Source organism: Aphelocoma coerulescens, chromosome 9 (genome assembly GCF_041296385.1).
Source record: "Aphelocoma coerulescens isolate FSJ_1873_10779 chromosome 9, UR_Acoe_1.0, whole genome shotgun sequence".
NCBI classification, from domain to species: domain Eukaryota; kingdom Metazoa; phylum Chordata; class Aves; order Passeriformes; family Corvidae; genus Aphelocoma; species Aphelocoma coerulescens.
Window position 1 is genome coordinate 26,543,568 of NC_091023.1, and position 21,090 is coordinate 26,564,657.

The following is a 21,090-nucleotide window of genomic DNA, read 5'->3' on the forward strand; positions in this document are numbered from 1 at the left end:
ACACAAAGGCAACTTAAAGCCTTAGTCACTAGAAAAACTCTGCAGTCATTCCCTACCCACCTGACATGGAAGGCTGCCATGCAGCCTGTTATTTCATTTCTTCTCTGAGGTTACATCAGTTATGGACATAAACCAGTCTGTCCACATGAGCAGCAAGAGATTATCTCATCAACCACCAACAAAGTGCAGAAGCTACAAGAAGTAAAATGTATTCTGGTTCACAAAGCTGCCTGGATAAAGGAGCAGCTTCTAGTGCATCTCCAAAGCCATCCAAGCAGAATATATTTGTATAGTTGCTTAGGATGAAATTGGTGAGGAAAGTGTCCAGAGAACTGGACAAGGAGAGGAAAGGCAGCCCTGCTGAGCACAAAAATACTATATTCAAACAAGTAAAAAATCCACAATTAGAGATCACAGTGAGCATTTACAAAATATCCTAAAATACTCTTTAAAGAGAAGACAGTCTTCATTGCCTATTGCAACAGAACACATGAAAAAGAGTGAATTCTCCATAGAGCATGTTTGTTCCTGCTCCTGGAGTCTGCAATATAACAGTCTTTGTCGGCAAGAACGAAGCTACTGGAGCACAGATACCCCAACTCTACAGGCAGGCCTTGCTTCGTACCCCAGCATGTAAACAACAAAGCCACACTGCTCTGAGTGCTCTGCCCACCACAGCACCCCTCAGCCTGACAGATTTTGGCAGGAAACTATGGAAACACCTTTGGCCCGCTGAGTCTGAGCAGACCATCGCCGTGCATCCCACCTTCTATCACACACACAGCTCTGTGCAGCAGGACCATCACACCAGCACTCCCCTGCAGCTCTGCACAGACCTGCCTGGTGAAGTCTTTAAAGCTTTGAGCTACAGCAACACCAGGGAGAGCCTTTGGTGTGTAAGGACAAGCAGTCACAGATGTTGCCTCTCTCCTCCACCCTGCAGACACCAGAGCCTCTGCTGAGCTCAGGTGTGCTGGCAGGGCATGGGGCCCTGCTCACGAAGCTCAGCTGGCACAGGTTACACTGGTGAAGAATTTGCTGCTTTGTTCTTCCAACCCACAGTTTGCTCAGATAATTTTGGAACACATTTTAACATTAAAACCATCAGGAATAAGAAGACACGGAGATATCCACGCAAAGGCTCGGTCCTGGTTGGCCTGCACAACCGCACACAGGTCCCACAATGGCTTCGCAGTGGCCTGGACGTCCCTGGGCAATCCAAGCGTGGTCACACCTTCCCTGACCAGGGGACACATGTGGCAGGGCTCCCCCACGGCCGCTGCCCCAGGCAGAATTCAGCGGGGCTGTGTGGGATTCACCGCAAGAACGGCTTTCCAGGCTCAGAGCCGGGACCCTGCAGCTCCTGCCACCCACGCAGCGCTCCCAAGCCGCGCCAGAACGGAGGAGGGAGAAGGGAGAAGGGAGAAGGGAGAAGGGAGAAGGGAGAAGGGAGAAGGGAGAAGGGAGAAGGGAGAGGCAGCCGAGCGGCCGGGATGCTCCGCCAGCACGGGCTCTGCAGGGACCGGGGACCGGGAAAGGCACCTGAGCAGGAGCGCAGGGCAAGCACAGGAGCAGTGGGGAGCCTGGCAACCCCCACGGGGCACAGACAGCCCAGCACAGACTGACTGGGGACTGCAGGCTCTCCCTGGGGCGGAGAGAACATTCCTGTCCGGGCAGAGCCTCCTGCTACAGCGGTGGAGCCGCGTCTGGTCCCTGTGATTGCAGTCTGATTTCCGCAGCAGTTTGCACTGTAAAGCCAGGGGCTAAATCCCAAGATTCAGGCTAACAGCCAGTGGATTCACGTAACAGTACCCAGGAAACAAGACACTGCTCACAAGACGGAAGGAAACTGGATTTTGATCTGTACTGAACAGGGCTTGTTGGGGATGGCCCATCCCTGCCGGTAGCAAATGCAGATGGGAACGTGACCAGTGTCGGGGAGCGGCCGGAGGATGGCAACTCCCTCTGGCCAGAGATCCCTGCCACAGGGAGCTTCCCCACCAGCACCAGAAAACAGCCACCTGACGTCAAACAAGGGACAGAACCTCTGCAGCGTCGGGGCTGTCTGTGCAGCAATCACAGGCACTGACGCTACCCGGTGCTGGATTTTTACAGTCTCTTGTGACAGCATCCACCTACAAGAATGGATGCAGAGGAGGAAAAAGAAAGGAGCCTTTTTTGACAGGACTTAGAGCAAATCCCTTTGGGACCAGAGCAACACCAGTACATGTGCAGTCCCTTCCACACAGATCCGTCCCCAGCCCCAGGGAATCCTGCAGCATTTCCCAGGGTTACAGCAGGGGGACACAGGAGCCACCTCTTGCTCTGCCTCGAGTCCCAGGCAACACAACCAATACCTCACTGACTTCTCTGGACTCAGGATTCGGTAGAGCCTGAGAACAAGGAGTTTTCCAGGGACCAGGCATTATGCAGACTTAAAAGAAACTCTGAAAAGCAGGTAAATAAGCACCTTATTTACATAAGGAGTCAGATATGCATCTTTTCATAAAATCACGTATTCTTTTGATCTCCGTGCCTCCTGGGTGGAAAAGAGAGCTGCAAATCCTCAGCAACAGCAAAACACGATGGATTACTGCTGCCCAGACCCATAGAAAACAAAATACCTACAACACCCTTGACAGTCTTGTCACTGTCAGAGGAAATAGTGCCAGCCAAGAAGCCAGACGGATAAAAAGGTTAAAATATCCAAATTAAAGTTTTTACTGATTCTTTCACACACCATTACTTGCTTTGGTGCCATCTAGTGCCACACAACGTGGTTCCTACATGGGCATGGCACCTAAAACAGGTTCTGATCTGCAAAAGGGCTGCAGGAATTCCATCCTCTCTTCATTCCCATGAGAGCAGCCAGGTCTAGTGGGATTGGTGAGATCTGAACAATTTTGCCAGTTTTCCTATCAAAACTTGTAAGCAAAAAATGAGTCACAGAAAAGTCACTGCATTTGCATACTGATAGAGGAAAGAACAATTTGGAGCACAGCCTTACAAACTGGTATTGGCAAAATCCCTTTGAACAATGGCGAACATTGTGATGTCATCACGGCATAAATGAGTTTCTGCAGGTTTCAGTATTCCTTGTGTACCAGTTTCTATGAAAAAGGAACAGGAACTTGCCACTTCCACCATTTCCACCCCAGTTTGGGGAATACACTATGAAGTTATACACACATATCTCATAATTACAGATGAAACTTTTTTACTTCAAGAAGTGAGTGATGATTTTAAAAAAAAAATCCACTCTTGGTGATCCATCACTGAAATGAGTAAGAAGAGGGCAATGAAGACCTGACCACAGAACCACCGTGCAGTACCCAGAGATCAGTCCTTAGCACACCTTAGCCAGCCCTTCACTGGGAATTCCAGAGGAAGCTCCTTTCACAAAGCTCCTCTCCATGCAGGGGACAAGAAGGTGGGCTCTCCTATTTTTCTTGGTTTTAATTTGGATTTTTTTTCCCCAGAACATCATCCTGGCAGAGGCCCTGCTGCATCCCAGATCCACGGCTGCCAGTGGGACTCCTGAAGAGCATTTCAGCAGAAAACCTACAGCAACACAAAGGATGGGGTACAATTTGTCCTATGGAAAACTGCCAGGTAAAATAACAATGGAAATATAAGTGATTGATAAGTGATTACTTTATTACTGTCAGTTCCTACCAACATTTGAAAGAAACAAGTCATTCCAGCACAGGCTGTCCGAGCACTGCCCAGCGCTGCCCCACAGCCAGCCAGCCTGGTTTGCCTCACCAGGCAGGGCCAGAGCATAAACAACATGAAACAAAATGTACTGTCACTTTGTGACAGAGTTTATAAGTTTTTCACAAACATTTACATATGAAATCTTAAAATCCCCCAGAGACTGTGATTTTCAAATACATTTAAGTAAACTAAGTTTAAACGAGCATTTTGATAGGCCTGAGGAGCTTCTCCAGAGCCCTGTCTCATGACAAACATCTCAGCTCACAAGTCGCATTCTGTCAAGAAGGCAAGAGCTGGCAACCTGCAGTTCTGATTTTATGGTTCACCCAAACAGCCTCCAGACTGCCCAGGGAGAGGACAGTTCTAAACTGGCCCATTTGTAAAACACCAGTAACAAACTTCAACCTTTTGCTTTCCCTCATACCCACAGAGAATCGCCTCAGCCCAGACAACAGCACCTCGCCCAACGCCAGCTCCCTCGGGAACTCTACACATGACGAGTTCACCACCATCGTCCTGCCTGTGCTTTACCTCGTCATCTTCCTGGCCAGCCTCCTGCTGAACGGCCTAGCAGTGTGGATCTTCTTCCACATCAGAAACAAAACCAGTTTTATATTTTACCTCAAGAACATTGTGGTTGCAGACCTGCTCATGACACTGACGTTCCCGTTCAAGATCATCCAGGACTCGCAGCTGGGACCGTGGCACTTCAACTCCTTCCTGTGCCGCTACACCACGGTCCTGTTCTACGCCAACATGTACACGACCATCGTGTTCCTCGGGCTCATCAGCATCGACCGCTACCTGAAGGTGGTGAAGCCCTTTGGAGACTCCAGAATGTACAGCATCACCTTCACCAAGATCCTGTCAGCCTGTGTGTGGGTGGTGATGGCGTTCCTGGCGCTGCCAAACCTGATCCTCACCAACGGCTACCCCACCAAGAGAAACATCAATGACTGCCTAAAGCTGAAGTCTCCCCTGGGAGTCAAGTGGCACTCAGCTGTCATCTACATCAACACCTGCATGTTCGTAGTGGTGCTGATAGTCCTAATAGGGTGTTATATTGCCATATCCAGGTACATCTATAAATCAAGCAAACAGTTCATTAGCTCATCCAGCCGAAAGAGGAAGCACAACCAGAGCATAAGGGTTGTCGTGGCTGTGTTTTTCACCTGCTTTCTGCCCTACCATTTGTGCCGAATACCCTTTACTTTTAGTCATCTGGACAAAATTTTAGATGACTCTGCACATAAAATCTTGTATTATTGTAAGGAAATGACACTGTTCCTGTCCGCATGCAATGTCTGTCTGGATCCAATCATTTATTTTTTCATGTGTCGATCATTCTCACGAAGGCTGTTCAGGAAATCCAACATGAGAACCAGGAGTGAGAGCATCAGGTCCCTCCAGAGCGTCAGGAGATCAGAGGTGCGCATCTACCACGAGTACACCGATGTCTGAAGGCACCCGCAGAGACTCTGCTGACTTGTGAGAGTGCTTGTATATCATGTAAATAAAATGTCTCTTTAAGTATCTGACCACGGAAGCTCATTGAGGGATGTGCAGACATGTTCAGCTTTTCTGTGTCAGCTCACCAACATCCATCCCAAATTCCATCCCCGCAGGGATCAGGCTCACTCTGTGGGGCTTGGGGGCTGTTTTGGTAGGTTGGTTGGTTTAAAAACCAACGTAAGGCTGCCTCAGCTCAGAAAACAACCCTGAGCTCAGGAGGCTCCAGCCAGGATGGACCCTCGGGCCTCGGAGCGGGATACATTGTGAGGAATCAGCTTCCCCAGGGTCCAGTGGATGCCAGCAGGTGCAGGGAAGGGGAGGAGGTGGCACAGGCTCCGTGGGGACCCTCAGTGTGCCCGGCGCAGCGCAGGGCTCTGGTGCCACATGGCACTGTGCCACTAGCCCAAGCGTCTCCGTGTTCCCTCACGGCACTTTGGCACCGGCAGCTCCATCTCATGCAGTGTTTGTGCTGAATCCTCCCAACCCAGCAATGTTCACATGGATCCTTTTGTCCTGGACTCACTGGGGACTAAATCAGATTTGTTTAGAGCAAAAGCTGCTCAGAGAAAAAAATTACCAACCTAATAAAGGCAGGTTGGCAGGAGCTGTCAGGCACCCCGAGCAGCCTGCGCTCACAGCCAGCCCGGGATGCAGCGCAGCTGCACAAGCAGGAGATGGCGACAGTCCCTCGGCCAGTGCCTCACACACAGCAGGACCTTCCTTGTAATACACACACGCACACAAAAAAAAAGGGGGTTGACAAGAAAACCCTGAAAATGCAGCACTCAAATAACAAGATTAAGTTCTGCATGAGAACATCTTTGATAAATTTTTCCACTGAAAGAAGGGTTTCTTCTATATTTTTTTTAACACTATTGGTTTAGGTTTAGATTTTGGTTTATGAATAATTAAGAAGTTGAAGTGTAAATACGATAATATCTGGATTAACACAAGTATTATAAAATCACTTACATTGTTCAGGGGAGAACATTTCTGGAAAGGAAGACAGGATATTTTGGGTATTTATCCTACTTTAAATAAAAATATTTTACATGACTAAAATACCACAGATAAACCCTGTTTCCCAATCAGCTCTGTAAGAAAACTGTTGACACACACCAGACTAGTTCTGGGACCAAATCTGCCATCTTGCACCCTAAGCAGTCCATGCACATACAAAACCATATTAAGAGAACCATTCTGGGGACTGGGTTGCATAGTTTAAATTCTCACAAGCACCAAATTAAATGGAATGATACTATTTAGGACTGGAAGATCAGTTCTGTATGCAGACATTCCTAACCAAAGACTGTCCTCTTAGGTCTTATATGGTTAAAACAAATCAAGACTGAGTGCTTCTGGTCTCCCTTTTACAAGTGTAAATCACCAATCGTTTATGGCTTGTTAAAATTGTGCCTGGTACTTGCTGTGTTAAATTCACAGTGACCTTTTTCCAGGTGGATTTCCACACAAGCCCAGCAAAGCCCAAAGAGCCACTTGAGTGGCAATATCCCCATTGGTCCCTAGCCAGAGGACACTAAAGGCAGGTGAGGAGACAGCAGACCAGGCGTGCAGGGCCGGGATTTGCCCTGGCAGAGGGTGGAGCTGACGGTGCAGCGCAGGGGTGGCTGCAGACACAGATGGGCACCTGCACCCCTCAGTGCTGTGTGCCCTCCTGACAGGATGCACACATACCACCTTTCTCACTACCCACTTATTTTTTTACTAAAGGATGGATTTTCATGGTGTTTCCTCCTAGGAGAGACACTACTGCTGATCCTCCATAAGAGCTTTCTGCCAAAAAATCTATTACCCAAAGCAGCCACACTCAGGTGATGTGATGATGCCCTTCAAAGCACAGGAAGTGTAGTTTCTGGAAAGTGTAGTCCCAGCAGTGGGATATCCATATGAAATCTGGGAAGACATGGCCATGCAGCACAGAGGCCAGCCAGGACCCCCCTGCACTGCAGCCTGACCCCTTGGCTGCAGACAACGCTCCACTGTAAAATCACTCCAAGAGCAGTTTACTTTACTTGACAGGGTGTGTCTGTGATAATCCTCCATCACTGGTTTGTACATACACTCACATACATGACAGCTCTTTGAAGATGCTGTTTGTGAAGTATTTTCCCAGGGCTAAAAATGAATTATACAATATCCCAATCCCCAAATACCAGATAACTATATTTAATTTATCCAGATTTGACACGGAATTTTGGTCTCTAAAAGTTCATCTTGAAAGAAAAAGCTACAAGGAAGTAGTACAGAAAGTCTCAGGCCCTGACCTACCGCTGCCCTTTCAGAGAGCCACAGCAGGGCAGACATGGATATAAACTGTGGCTGTACAGCCCCAGAGTCCCATTTTTCAGAGGAAACAGAGTTTTCTGTGTGGAAGTACAACAACAGATCTGACCCAAGAATGCAAGAAGGAATTCCTGAACAATTGAACAATTCACGAACATTTGGGATTTTTTACATTCAGGAAGATTTGCATTACAGTGTTTGTAGTTCAAATGTAATTATATTTTACATACTCTGATTGAATAGCTCAGGCAGAACTCTCCATGCCAGGGCGTTATTGTGGGAGAAATGTGATTTGAACCCGTACTCAGAGCCAGCTCCAGATCGCTACAGGCGCAGGACTTTTGTCACTACATACATTTTGTCCTCTGCTTCTGTGGTTTCTCTAGTAATGACCCTTCCTGTGACTTTCCACCAGTGCAGCTTCACGGGAATCTTAAAAAAGGAAACTAAACCCACCCAAATTCTAAAAATCTGTCATTGCATTGGCACCCACCAGCCTCTCATGATGGATTAAGCAGTGGGAAAGCACTGATAGGCAGCGTGGCTGTGACAGGCTCACCCAGCCGTGCATCAGTGCTGGAAGCATAAAACTGTGAAGAAAATGCAGAACTCAACATGTGATGGAGCCCATGGTGCAGACACAATGCAGATGGAGGTCTTGTGGTTTGTGTTAACCAGAAATGCTTTGTAAACCAAGTCCACCACCTACCTGTACATAAATTCTGTACAATGCACCCACAAACACTGAAAGGTTCGACTACAGTCCCACCCACAGAACTCTGCACATTAGTGGTTACAAAAGTATAAAAGATACCCCAATTTTGCATCTAACTGGGGGATGAGAATTCAACACAAAATTGCAGGGACAGATCCATGGGTTTGTCCTCCTCACCCTCCCCAGAAGATACACCATTTGATGAGTTTTCATCCCCATCTATGCTGAGTGTTGACCCAGATACTAGGCTTGTGATCAAGAAACTTGTGACCAGATATTAACCTTGTGAGCAGAAATGGTGGAAAGATGAGAAAAAGGAAAAAAAAAAATGAAAGAAAAAAGAGAAAAAGGTATTTGTTATTTGTGCAGTTTTCAAGGAGAGTTTATCTTGCACACAAAAGGAAATCAAGAGCTCCCCATTTCCTGAAAAGGTTACAGATGTAGCATGTATGACTCTGAAATCAGAAAATGAGGCACTTTAAACACAATTGTCTTTTGAGAAAGACACACAGGAGAAACTGCAAAAATTATGGAGATGATCTTTTAAGTACAAACGCGCAACTAGAAAAACGGCTGTCTGTGGCTGAAAGACAAGAGAACCAGCTGCAGGAAAGCATACTTTGATTAAGTAAGAAAAATTACTTAGTCAAATCTCACATGAAGCATTTTCTAATTCAGTCCAGCACAGTCCCCTCCCTCAGTGCTCCTCTGGGTCTCCTGCCACCCCGCAAGGTAAAACATCTGTGTGGGAGCAGCAGTGGTGCCACCTGAACACAGATATGGGCCTGGGGAGTGAGCTTCAGACAAATCCTTGTAAGGCCTCAGAAGGCTGTTCCACGAGGATGCACAGACATCCACCCATCACCCAAACAAAACTGAGCAGAAAAGATTTGCTGGCAGATTTGACAGGGTAAAAACCCAACTAGAAGTTCTGCAATACTTTTGTAATTAGCTGGCCTTCTAGGGGGATTATCCTAGTAAAATATTTGTCTTGTTCATCTTGCTTTTAGCAATTCCCAGAGCTTGGCCACTGATACACTACGATCTGCAGGATTTCATGTTCAGTAGGGCTGGAAGCACTGACAGCTCTGTTAGCAGGTCTGCAAAGGGCACAGGTTTGACCCGTAGTCACAGATACCACTTCCACATGGCAATGCCTTGGTGCAGTAAGATCCTGCACTTAGAACACAAGTCAGAACCCATCAGCCCCACTTCTGTCAGCAAAGACGGCAGAGCTGCCACCCCACCCCGCACTGCTGTCACCAGACACGTGAGGAACCAAATCACCGCCAGTCTTTTTGTCACCAGACATGCTGGGACACGGCAGCAGAGTTCTCCCCTCTCTGGCTCTGCGTTCTCTGGCTCTGGGACCAAAGTCCATCAGCACAATCATACAAAAGGATTCCTTTCTTAGGCCCTGAGCTCAGACAAAGTGTTAAAGTTTCTCTTAATACAACAACCAGCAGTAGGGAGTTTTGGATTTTGGGGGAAGAAGCAGATTTGTATGGCTAAAGGTAAAATACATTATTGGTTTGTTCTTAAGCCACCTAAAGTGCATGGTAAAGTGTGGGGCCATCTAGTAACCATGCTCACTGCCTGCTTTCTAACCCTTTAGAAACAGCAGCCACATCTTTAGATCCTTAAACATTCGATTTGGCTGGCATTTTGGAAAAATACCCATGTTTGTATATCAGAGCAACCCCTCGGCTTGCCCTGCTGGCCAGAGTCATTCCAACGGGGTGAAGCTGTACACAGAGCTCAGGCACCCCACCCACCCCTTAAGCCCTTAATCCTCTGCCCTAGACAACTGCTTACTTCTCACTGCAAAAAATTATCTGTGCTGCAACATTTAATCCATTACAGAATGGCATCTTACACTGGAAACACTGCACTACCCCTTCCCTTGGGGCTTCCTCAGAGTGCACACTCCACTTCCTCACTGCATGCAGCTCTCTGACTGATGTGCTTGGTTCTAGTTTAACAATTCTAAACAAGGTTCATCCAAGAATGACATTTCAAACCAATAAGCACAGCCATGCCATTAAGAAAGCCTACAAAAACAGAATTTCAGAATACAAAGTATGAACATCTAAAGTACAAAACTACTCACACACACACACACATAGCCTTTGATCCACTCAATCTGCCAGGACCCTGCACTGATCAAATTAGGTAACAAACTTGACAGTACGTGAAATGTTTTATTTGCATTTGGGTTGTGTTTCAAGTAGAAAGACTGTCATCAGACACCCCAAATAAATAAATACAACAGACTAAAATAAATAAACCAGAAAAATAATACATCATATCAAAGCACAGTGAGAGGGAGACAGGCAACATCCCCAACAGGCCAGACACTGATGGCTGTTTACAGCCACCAGAACAGCCTGGGACATTTAACATGGAAAGGTGAACTTGCAGGTTGTTCAAAGCTTTTCATCCTTTACCTCAATGCATTAACACACACAAAGTTGTGTTCTTCACTCACCACTCAAGGCAAACACCATTATCTTTATTCCTTTCTGAGCAATGAAGTTGGTGAGTTACAGTCATTGCTGAGCAGCACAGTCATGCTGCCCCTTCAGAGGCTCACTACGTTTATTTTAAATAGTTTGGGTTCTGCTCCCCGAAAGTGTTTTGCAAAGCACAGAAAACAACCCTGAACTGTGTAAGAACTAAATGGCTGCTTCTGAGTTCAACCTCAAGAAATTTCCCCTCTAGAAAGAAGGAACATAGCCTTCCGTTCAGAGGCAGACTGTGTCCAACAACTGTTTCGTACTCTCATCCTGGGGGTGCAATTCCATTACAGAAGTAGTAAGTAGAGCCAAACAGAAATTGTTCTAAAAACATCTCATGAAATGTCAGTGGGAATTGCTCTGAAAGTCACGGGACCAGGCACAGCAACCAGGGTTGACAGGAAGCCTGGGCATGCGGAGAATGTGGGATATTCCCTGGAGCTCTGGTGTTTGCTGTGTCCCTAAAAAGCCAGCTGGCCTTCCCAACACAGCTGATGAAAATCCACTGCAGCACCCACCTGCTGACTTTGACCCAAGTTACTCAGTATAAATGAGTTGCATCGTGCTCTAAGGAAGCCACAAATGCAGTGGTGGTGTTGCTTTCTTCAGAGCAACGAAGTCAGCGCAAGGCAACAGCTTGTTAAACATTCCCTCACCCCACCAGCCCCAGCAGGGCTCATTTGCAGAGCCCCAGCACACAAATCAAAGACAAGGAGAGGCATCAGGGATGTGCCATGGCCAAGCTGTTTGCCAGAGCCTCATGCTGGGCTGAGCAGGGGCAGCATTGCCAGGGTGGGTGAGGACACGATGCCACACTTTGTGTCTCGGAGCACTCTCTGCTTTTGCTTGGGGGAAGGGAGCAGCAGGAGGAGGGATGGGAAAGAATATCCAAACCACTATGACCTGAATAGATTTATCTGCTTTACATCCTCACAGACCTGCTGTGATGCACAGCACAAGAGCAACTCAGGATCTGATCTGAGGCTCCAGGAGAGGAAATGGGTGTCAGAGAGCACTGAGGACCCCTTTTAAGCCCGGTGGAATTTTCCAAGTCAGACTCTCCATCCACATCCAGTCTTTCAAATAGGGAATAATAAACAGAAAATCAAATCCCAAAGATGCACCATGCCTGCATGTTGCCCCACCAGAGCCCAGCCCTGCAGTGACACATTTGCCATTTTAGCCCATGGGAAAGGCCACTTCCATCACACATAGACTGGCAAAGTGCTGGCAGCAGACTCAAGTCATGATTTTTCTGATGAATCAGCAAAAAAGCCAATTCACCTCTTTGCTAAATACTCAATCACTTGAAATAATGGTAATAACTTCTGAATGTTTCAGCTATTTTTTCCAAATTTCCTTTTTCCTGAGCCTCCTTTAACAGAAGTTGTAGGGTGGTGCATGTAAAGTGAGAACTGCCCATGGGAGTGAGAGATTCCATTGAGGCTGGTGAACAATTCTGCTTTGCCAAAAGTTCCTCATACCCTTTATTTTACATGTTTCTCTTTAAAACTCACTTGTCTTGGCAGACTGCACTTCTGTTCCTCTCCTGCAAGGATTCCATCTGGACACAAATGGAACAATCCTTATTTTAATTTAGAGGTTAGATGAGGAAGCTGTTGGAAAAAGTTTGTTGTAGGTCACACTCTGAAAGCTGACCTTGGTCCCAAAAAGGATGTTGAGGCTTCTGCTGCTGCTTCTGGAGAGAGGATGCAATCAAAAAGAAAACCAAATGAGTTGAGGTTTTGGGCTTTTTTAGAGTTAATTACAAACTCTGCCTTGGAGAGCCAATGCTTTTTAAACCAAAGCCTTATCTGATTCACTCCCCTCATCCCTGCTTCACGCAATGACCATAGGGTGCATGGGAAGAGAGGAAAAGTTTGGCTGACTGGTGCCATCTGGGGAGCACCTGAGAAGCCTCGTGCACCGTTCTGCCTGATCCGTACGGGAAGCATGAAACTGTCAATGAAACCAACACCCAAACCCATCACCCCGAAGCCATGAATTGACCACTACAGCTTTGAGCTGCGAGTCTCAGGATCCAGAGAGGAGCAAGAGTACTGACAAGAATGTACAGACAATTCTGCCTCTCAAGATACCCCCTTATTGCACTGAGAGATATTCAATGAAATCTGGGGAAGGAAGGGACTAGAGGCTCAGGGTAACTCACAATGGCCCCAAGTAAAGGATGTGAACATGGCAGCGACCTGCAGGGAGAAGGTACATGCATTTCCCCATGCCTTTGGGCCCTTCTACACAGATAAACCTTCACAGAAGCAAAGTCCATGAAGAATTGTGTATTTTCTGTAGTGTTTGGGTGACACACTGTCAAGCAGAGCTCAAGTCCTGCACTAAACGTTTACTAGTTCTAAGGTACCCAATGTACATATTTCACAATTTTTAAATAAACATTTAAATCTCAATTTATCTCCCCAAACCTCTGCTCTCTCTCAGAATATATTCGTTTCCTATATCCACAGAGAAAATATTAGTTCTTCTATTACCATACATTTCCACTAACTCTGTGTTTGATTTCAAAACCTCCCAGAAAACTTACAGAAGGAACAGGAAGGGAGAAAGCCAAGCAGGTGTTTAAGGCTAAAAGAAAAGGACAAAAAAGAAGAGAAAGGAAACAGCCAAACACCAAAGACTCATCACGTATCCCCAGAATCCCTCTCCCAGCCTGAGCACGCCCTGAGCAGGCACCGCACAAGCCCGTGGCTCCAGTTCAAAACCTCCCATGCACAGAACCGCAGCTCTCAGGGCAGGATGCGTCACAGGAAAGGTCGCAGCCAGCCCTGGGAACAGTTTAGGAAAAGCAAACTCCAGCCCTGCAGTTCAGACCGCTCACTGCCGTGCCAGCTGCACTCGTGTCTCTCCTGAAAGCTGCTCAGCGCTGTCTCCAAGGCGCTGCCCGGGCCAGCTGCAGGCTGAGAGCCCGGCCACAGCTGGGCAGGGGCACGGCTCGGCTCCCCAGCCCTTCCCCTTTCCGCTCCGAAATCCCCCGCTCAGGCTGCGCCGGGAGCAGCACCGGGAGCGGCTCCCGGCTGTTTCCCGTGCCCCGGCAGCCGCGAAGGGCTCTCGGCAGAAGAGGGACCGCACACGCCATCCCACGCTTCTGTCCAGGTGAGACACCGCCTCCCATCACCTGTTCCTGCCCCTGCCAACGCCCCAAACATCCTCGGGTATTTTTAAGTAACAGCCACTGCAGTTTTACTTTTTAAATTGGCAAATGAGGTGAACATCCACGTGTTCTGCAAACCACTAACAACTAATAGCACAAACGAGCAGTTTTAACTAACTAACTAACTAACTAACTACAGAAGCAGGTACAGAAACTACTGTTTCAGCCGTGAGGCTGAGCCGTGGAGCAGGCTCCAGCTGCGCCAGCAGACGGAGGACCCACAGGCAAGGATTCTTCTCGTCTACCTTAAAAAAGATATTTTTGTTAAGCAACTACTTTTAATTTATGACTGAGAAAATGTAACTATACGAAACTCATAGTTTAAAACATGAGAAAACATAATTTAAAATAAAATATTGGAATGACAAATGCTACTATTAAAATATAATATTAAAGGGAAAAACTTCCTTGAGCCACATTTTACTACTTTTAAAAACCCAGTTTTAGGGCAATGAAACTAGTAATCATTAAAACATTTTACTGACCCAGGGCTCTGGTTTTAGCTGGGATAGAGTTAATTTTCTCCCAGTAGCTGGTACTGAAGTGGGTTTGGGATTAGAATAATGTTGATAACACCCTGATGATTTAGCTGTTGGTGAGCAGGGCTTGCACCAGGTCAAGGACTTTCCAGCTTCTCATGCCCTGCCAGTGCAGAGGGGCACACCAGGACAGCTGACCCACTTGTTTTTCTTGGGGTTTCTCTCTCTCCTTGTTATTTTTCTTCATTACAATCTATTATTATTGTTGTTGTTGTTCAGTTCTTAAAATATTCTTACCTGATTCTAACATTTCCTCTCACATCCACCACTCCCTAATTCCGACATAGTAACTGATGTGAGATAGGAAGGATCTCACTGGGGGAATTTTGAGACTTAATTTATAAAACTGAGTATTTGTGTTAGATCTGAAAATTATGCTTGTGCAAAAAGCTCAAAGCATTGCCTAGGTTTCCATCTGAGTATCAGGGTTTGCACAGATACTTCACAGACTACAATCTTTTAAGGCTAAAAGCATGCTCAGAATAATGCAGACTCTAAAAATCAGAAAAAAAAAGAGAATGAAAAATTTAGCTTATCAGGAAGACAAAACTGTTACATTTCAGATTTCAAGAGTACAGAGACTGCTGGACAGGAAGAAGAAATGAAACAGTTTCTGGTGGTTTTTACAAGACAGAAATACAATTCTGCCCTTGAGATGTCCTGACACTGTGCCCAAAGGAGCCCACAGCTTTAATGGGAAATACACAATCTTATCTCCTCTGCTCTGTGTACCTGTTGGCTCTCCTCTCCGTGTCCTTCAGAGCTCCAGAAGTTCATTGCAGGCGCCAGGAGAACATCATGGATGATCTACCTGATGTAATAACTGTGGTTGCTAACTGCTGCCTCCTTGCTACAGCTTCCTGGGTTTTGCCTTTCTGGATCAGAAGTGGGATGTCCTGTTAATGTGCACAGAGTCATTTGCCCACCTGTCCTTCCCCTTAGCAGCTGCAGCTGCAGACAGAACACACCCCAGTGTCACCAGGCTCACAGGGGCACTGCTACTCACGGGGCCACAGCCACAGCGACAGCCACAGGACACATGTCCATTCTCAGCCACTGTCAGAGGCAACGCAAGGAGCAGCTGAGCAGAGACACAGCTTTCTGTGTCCTCTGTCCTTGCACACCACACCTGAGGGGTCTAGAAAGCAAGAGCTGGAAGGCAAGGACGAGACACTGCAGTGGTTAGTGCTGCCACGCCCAGGGAAGGGAGCACTGGGCACCACCATGTCCAGTGCCATGGCAGGTACTCCCCTGCTGCTTCCTGCAACAGGAATGCGACTTAATTTGTTCTGTCATCCTAATTTCAGGATTCATCCCATTTTTCTCCACTACATTCTATGACAAACAAGAACAACTACCACCCAACATGCCACTTTCAGAGGCTAAAATAGCCCGTTAATGTATTTTGCATACTTTTATTCTCTTAAGTATTAAAACCCAGACATTGCCCTATGACAAATATCATAATAAAAACAGTATAATGAAATTTTAGTCTCTTGGCAAACTTGCAACAAGTCAAATGCACCAACATATCTCCACAGTCACCGCAAGCACTGCCTTCCAGAGGAGACCAGCAATTCCAGCCAGGGACCCTGAGTGTCTCCACCTGGCACGCACCCCACAGGCTGCCAGCCTGGGCTCCTCTGTGGGGACACAGAGAAGGGTCAGAGCAGCCCTGACCACACACAGGCCAACAAGTGCCCAAGCATTTGGGGGAGGGGCTTCCCTCAGCCAGCCCTGCCTGGCCCCCAACACCCTCGGGGTGCACCCCACAGTGCACAGCAGAGCTCCCAGACCCTGTGCTCCTGAGCCTCACCACCCTTCTACCCCACAGGGACACTCACAGCAGCATTCCCACTGGATTACACCAGCATGGCCAGCACTGCAAGTTCAACCAGTACTAACATTCCCACCACATTAGAGAGAAAATCTTAAAATAAGATTCTTCTTTTAGCACACTCAGCACAACTTGCAATGGCTGTGGTGTGTGCTGTGCTTCCTCCTTCTCCAGCTTCCTCCTAACATCAGAGGTACCATCTGGCATGATCACCTCCCCTGATTAGCTCCATTTTGCTGTTCAAAAAAGATTTCTGGTGATAGTGACTACTGCCACAGTTCCTGACCCAGTAACTGTATTACGTATTTATTAAACAGCTGCATTAGTTTCCATAAATAGCTAAAATGTGTACTTGGAACTACACAACCTCTTGTAAATTCAGGGTAAATCAATCAATAAATAATACTTCTAAATATATTCTTAAGTTCAGTAAAGCAGGGTGAACTTTGAAACTTGACAGACAAGTTACAGAAGTCAAGAATTGCCTTGAATGCTACTGTGGAAGAGTCACAGTGGGCAGCACAAGAGTCTGACCTCAGAAGGGACTGAGCACTTTAATGGTTTATGCAGCTTCCCTTTCATGTGTTTTGCCAAGACAATATGATATGCAAGCTGGGAATGTTGAGAACTTTTCTAAATCCTATCCAATCAATCTTGGTCATCTGGTGAATCAAGTTTGCTGGTTCTACACAACTAGCTGACATTATTAACACAGAATCACTGTACTTTATGCTGGCCCAAGCATTCAAACAAGAACAGCTGCTCGAGTACAAAAGGCTGTTGTGACACCCCTCCCAAATGCTGGCACCAACATGTACCCTCTGCCTCCCGCCAGCAGCCACTACAGGAGCCACCCTGGGCCCCACGGCTGACAGAGGGGACAGGCCAGGAAGGTGACAGTGTTTGCTGTCAGTGCTGAACTATTCACAGCAGTAGGATAAGGCCCTCCAAAAAGAGCTGAGTGTGACAAGGTGACAAAAAGAACAGCAATAACTGACCATGAACACAGAGCTGCGACGCTCAGCAGGGGGACACGGGAGCCTCCAGCCTTACCCATGCAGTGACGGGGTTTAGCTCGAACATGACTGCTCCATGGCTCTGTCCCCAACCATTTCTGAAGTCTGAGCACTGATCAGGTGGTGTGCTGTGACACCACAGGTTTACACTGTCAGATAGGACTGTATCTTCTGTCTCTCCCACAGGTCTCCCAGCAAGAGCAGAGGCTCTGTGCCTGAGAATGGACAGCATTCTAGACCCTTAGCAAAGTACCCCAGCAGGCAACTGAGGCAAGGTAAGGACATGCCAATGATATGGAAAAATGTACAGAGTCTGGCCTGGCCAGTGGCCCCCTCTCAATGACGGAGGGTTGATAAATCTGCTGGTGTCAAATGTAAAATCTGTCTAGGGTGTCCTCCATTCTGCACAGGCACAACGGACTTTACAAAGACTTGATGTCCACATCTCTAGTCACACAGTTCTGAAACAATCCTTTGCTGTATGATGCCTCAGCACAAAACATACTTCATGAACTTCCTACACAATTTAATATCTACCCCCAAGTTCAAGCACAGAAAGACCCACCTCCAGGTTCTTGGCTATAGAAAACCCTACAGAGAAGGAACAAGTTCTTAACACACCATGTGCAGAGAGAAGGTCCTGCTGAGACAGCCTGGAGGGAGAAAGTGAACAGGGACACAGCAAAAGAGAAGAGTTTTTAAATACAGTGTGTTACTATTTAAATAAAAATGCCATTTGCTATTAATGCTTTCCAGAAGATCCTTCTAATTTCAGCAGTATCACCCCAAGCTCTACCCACAAAACCTCCCAGCCCCAACATGCCTTTTCATGTGGTAGTTTAATACCTGCTTTCCAAATCATCTTTTCTTTTAAAATCCCAGCCAGACAAAAACAAATGCCTTGATGACTAGAGCTGAAACACAAAGACAGGATGGCTGCTGCTCTGGTGGGAGAACGAGGAGGAAGAGGTTAAGTGGAGGCTTTGGGTGTGCACAGGGTAACACACCCACTCCATGTTCCTCTCAGCCATGCAGGTTCCAGAACACACCTAAGCTGATCAGCCTTTACACCATCTGCAAGAGGTACAGAAAACAATACACCAAAGGAGACGGTTTTACCTACTTGAGAGAAAATGTCCATTTCTGGCTATTGCAAGGTTGCATTCAGGCTCCAACCTGCTCCACAGAGAGATCAGCTACTGACTCAGAATTGGGGATAAAAGGAAATTATTTATTTTCTATAAGACAAGATGGGTTTTTTCCCAGCTTTAAGGCACATATTTTCCAGTTGCCCAGGGTTTCACTTGCCAAATACAGCAGCATTATATTTATATTTGTTCTGCCCTCCCCACAGAGAATAATCCACCCCCACAAACATTCTGGCAAAGAAAAGCAGACAGCAGATGTGATTTCTTCTTGGAGATCTTTTAAAATGTAAATCTGACTGACTTGAGAAGCCAGCTCAAGCTCCCACATTACAAACTACCACACAGACACACTCCTGTGTGCTGGGCTGCTGGAAGTTTAAAGCAAACTCTGCCAGCTGCACATGCGAGTTCCTTGCAAGGGAACATTGGGATATATTGGCATACGCTGGGTATCTCCACACTTGACTAACAGAAGAGGAGTTTTTACAGAACTTTTTGACCAGGAATATTCATATCCCTCATGCTTCATTGTAAGTCAATGCCAAAAATATTGGTCCTTAAACACATCTCATTAACTGTTTGAGTCACCAGATCGCTGTGGGTCAGTCCCAGCTCACAGCATGTGGGCTCATGCCTGCAGGAAAGGGGCAGCCCTGCGTTGGAAGGCAACAGGTTAAAGTCAGACAGAGAAGCAAATGTATCCTCTGTTCACAGCAGCAACATCCCTTGAACATCACTGTAAAGTGAGATGAAACCACTCAGAAAATTCTCTGGATTCCCTGCTGGGAACGCTGTGGTGTGGGAACGTGGTCATTTCTGAGAGGCACACCAAGTCCATTTGGAAGTGAGAGCAGAAAACTTAAGAGTAATTAGCAGAAAGCCCAGCGCCATCCTGTCCTACTGATATACTCTCTTCTCTGCTTCTAGGAATGAAGATACTGTAAGATGTTCAACTCCAGCACCAACTCCTCGGGACACAACTGCAGCCAGAGCACGGTGATAACTACAACAGTCATTCCGCTGCTCTACTGCTTCATCTTCCTGGCAGGGCTCTCGCTCAATGCCGTGGCAGCCTGGGTCTTCCTCTACGTTTCCAGCACAAAGAGTTTTATTGTCTACCTCAAAAACATCGCTGTGGCCGATCTCCTCATGAGCCTGACGTTTCCTTTCAAAATCCTTGCCGATTCAGAAATTGCTCCTCCAGAGCTCAACCTGTTCGTGTGCAGATACTCCGCGGTTGTGTTCTACATGAACATGTACATCGGGATCACCTTTTTTGGCCTCATAGGGTTTGACAGATACTACAAAATCGTAAAGCCTTTGTTCACCTCTTTTGTTCACACAGTTAACTACAGCAAGGTGGTCTCTATAATCATATGGCTATTATTAATGATTATGTCATTTCCAAATATGATTTTAACCAATGAAATCACTAAAGACAATTACTCTAGAAAATGTATAGGTCTTAAAAGTGATCTTGGCAGACAGTGGCACAAAGCAACAACTTATATTTGCACAGGGATTTTTTGGGTTGTTTTTTTTCTGCTAATCGTATTCTACACTTCTATATCCAAAAAAATATACAGTTCTTACAAAAAATTCCGGAGGAGCTCAGATGCGGCCAAGAGAAAAACCAGCCGGAACATATTCACCATCATGTTTGTGTTTGTCGTTTGCTTTGTGCCTTACCACCTCTGCAGGACCCCATACACCCTGAGCCAGACCAGCTCCCAGTTCACCTGCCAGTCCCAAAAATTGCTGTACTATGCCAAGGAGTTCACTCTGGTGCTGTCTGCTGCAAATGTCTGTCTAGACCCCATTATTTATTTTTTCCTCTGCCTCCCCTTTAGAGAAAAGCTGTATCAAAAACTGCATCTCAAACTTAAAGCTTCGAGTGAGGTTGAAATTTCTAAATCCAGAAGATCAAATACACTTCGGGAAAGTATAAACATCGTGTAGATTTGTGTCTCTACAATAATGCACATTTCAGGAAGTTATTCATGAAGGCAAATGTCCCAAAGAAACGGAGCACATGACAACCAGCTACAAACAGAAGAAGGGTTTCAGCATAACACCAGGTGCTATTTCTCTGTCTAAACTGATTATTGCATGTGCCAATATATTCACTACGTGCTGTTTCAGCTGATGCCATGATTGCATTAGGGTGTGACATGACTCATCTGGATCTTAAAAACAGAGAGAGGAGTACCTGGAATGGCACATTTTGGAGCTCCAGGCCGTGGGTCTCTGAAAGGACCATCCAACAGACACAAAACCACACCAATCTGCTTCTCTGGATGTACAGGAACAGAAACATGTCCACACCAAACTGTAGCAACTCCCTCGCCACTGGTGCAGGAGGAGGCAAGAACATCCTGGAGCCAGGTACAGCTGTCTAGAAACTCTGGTACATTTAAATCCAGAAAGAATGGTTTGCTGGTTTTCCCATGATTTTTATACAGCAGTAAAGCATTTCTGTCTGTACCACAGTAACAGCTGAAGCCACCAACCTCCTTTATATAAATATAATATCTTTTATAACTTTCCTTTTCAGAGCAGCTTTTTTTTAAAAAATTGATTTTATCATTGTACAGGGGAAACC

The 21,090-nt window shown here is 46.5% G+C and overlaps 3 protein-coding genes across 6 annotated transcripts in view; 2 read left to right on the forward strand and 1 right to left on the reverse strand.

Moving 5' to 3' along the window:
• MED12L (mediator complex subunit 12L) overlaps positions 1–21,090 on the reverse strand; it is a 101,930-nt gene that overhangs the window by 47,284 nt on the left and 33,556 nt on the right. The gene's annotated exons all lie outside the window — the stretch shown is intronic.
• On the forward strand, positions 2,395–5,181 carry GPR87 (G protein-coupled receptor 87). Its single transcript, XM_069024660.1, has 3 exons — positions 2,395–2,458; positions 3,480–3,612; positions 4,148–5,181. Exons 2-3 carry the CDS (start codon positions 3,579–3,581, stop codon positions 5,176–5,178), a joined length of 1,065 nt encoding a protein of 354 aa, XP_068880761.1. The 5' UTR covers positions 2,395–2,458; positions 3,480–3,578; the 3' UTR covers positions 5,179–5,181.
• On the forward strand, positions 13,657–20,996 carry P2RY14 (purinergic receptor P2Y14). 4 transcript variants are annotated; one of them, XR_011152700.1, is made up of 3 exons: positions 13,657–13,890; positions 17,527–17,615; positions 17,751–18,027. XR_011152700.1 is itself a non-coding variant. In XM_069024310.1 (3 exons), exon 3 carries the CDS (start codon positions 19,434–19,436, stop codon positions 20,445–20,447), a length of 1,014 nt encoding a protein of 337 aa, XP_068880411.1. In that variant the 5' UTR covers positions 13,657–13,890; positions 17,527–17,615; positions 19,416–19,433; the 3' UTR covers positions 20,448–20,996. The 4 variants fall into 4 exon arrangements, 2 of the variants coding, with proteins under 2 accessions (XP_068880411.1, XP_068880412.1); XM_069024310.1 differs by lacking the exon at positions 17,751–18,027 and adding an exon at positions 19,416–20,996; XR_011152701.1 differs by lacking the exons at positions 17,527–17,615; positions 17,751–18,027 and adding an exon at positions 15,051–15,949.

Bases quoted from the DNA above. Each gene is read 5' to 3' on its own strand.
- GPR87 (XM_069024660.1), top strand. From the start codon at position 3,579: ATGGGGTACAATTTGTCCTATGGAAAACTGCCAG. The intron at 3,613-4,147 runs GTAAAATAACAA...TCATACCCACAG, and splicing joins GTCCTATGGAAAACTGCCAG to AGAATCGCCTCAGCCCAGAC.
- P2RY14 (XM_069024310.1), top strand. From the start codon at position 19,434: ATGTTCAACTCCAGCACCAACTCCTCGGGACACAACTGCAGCCAGAGC.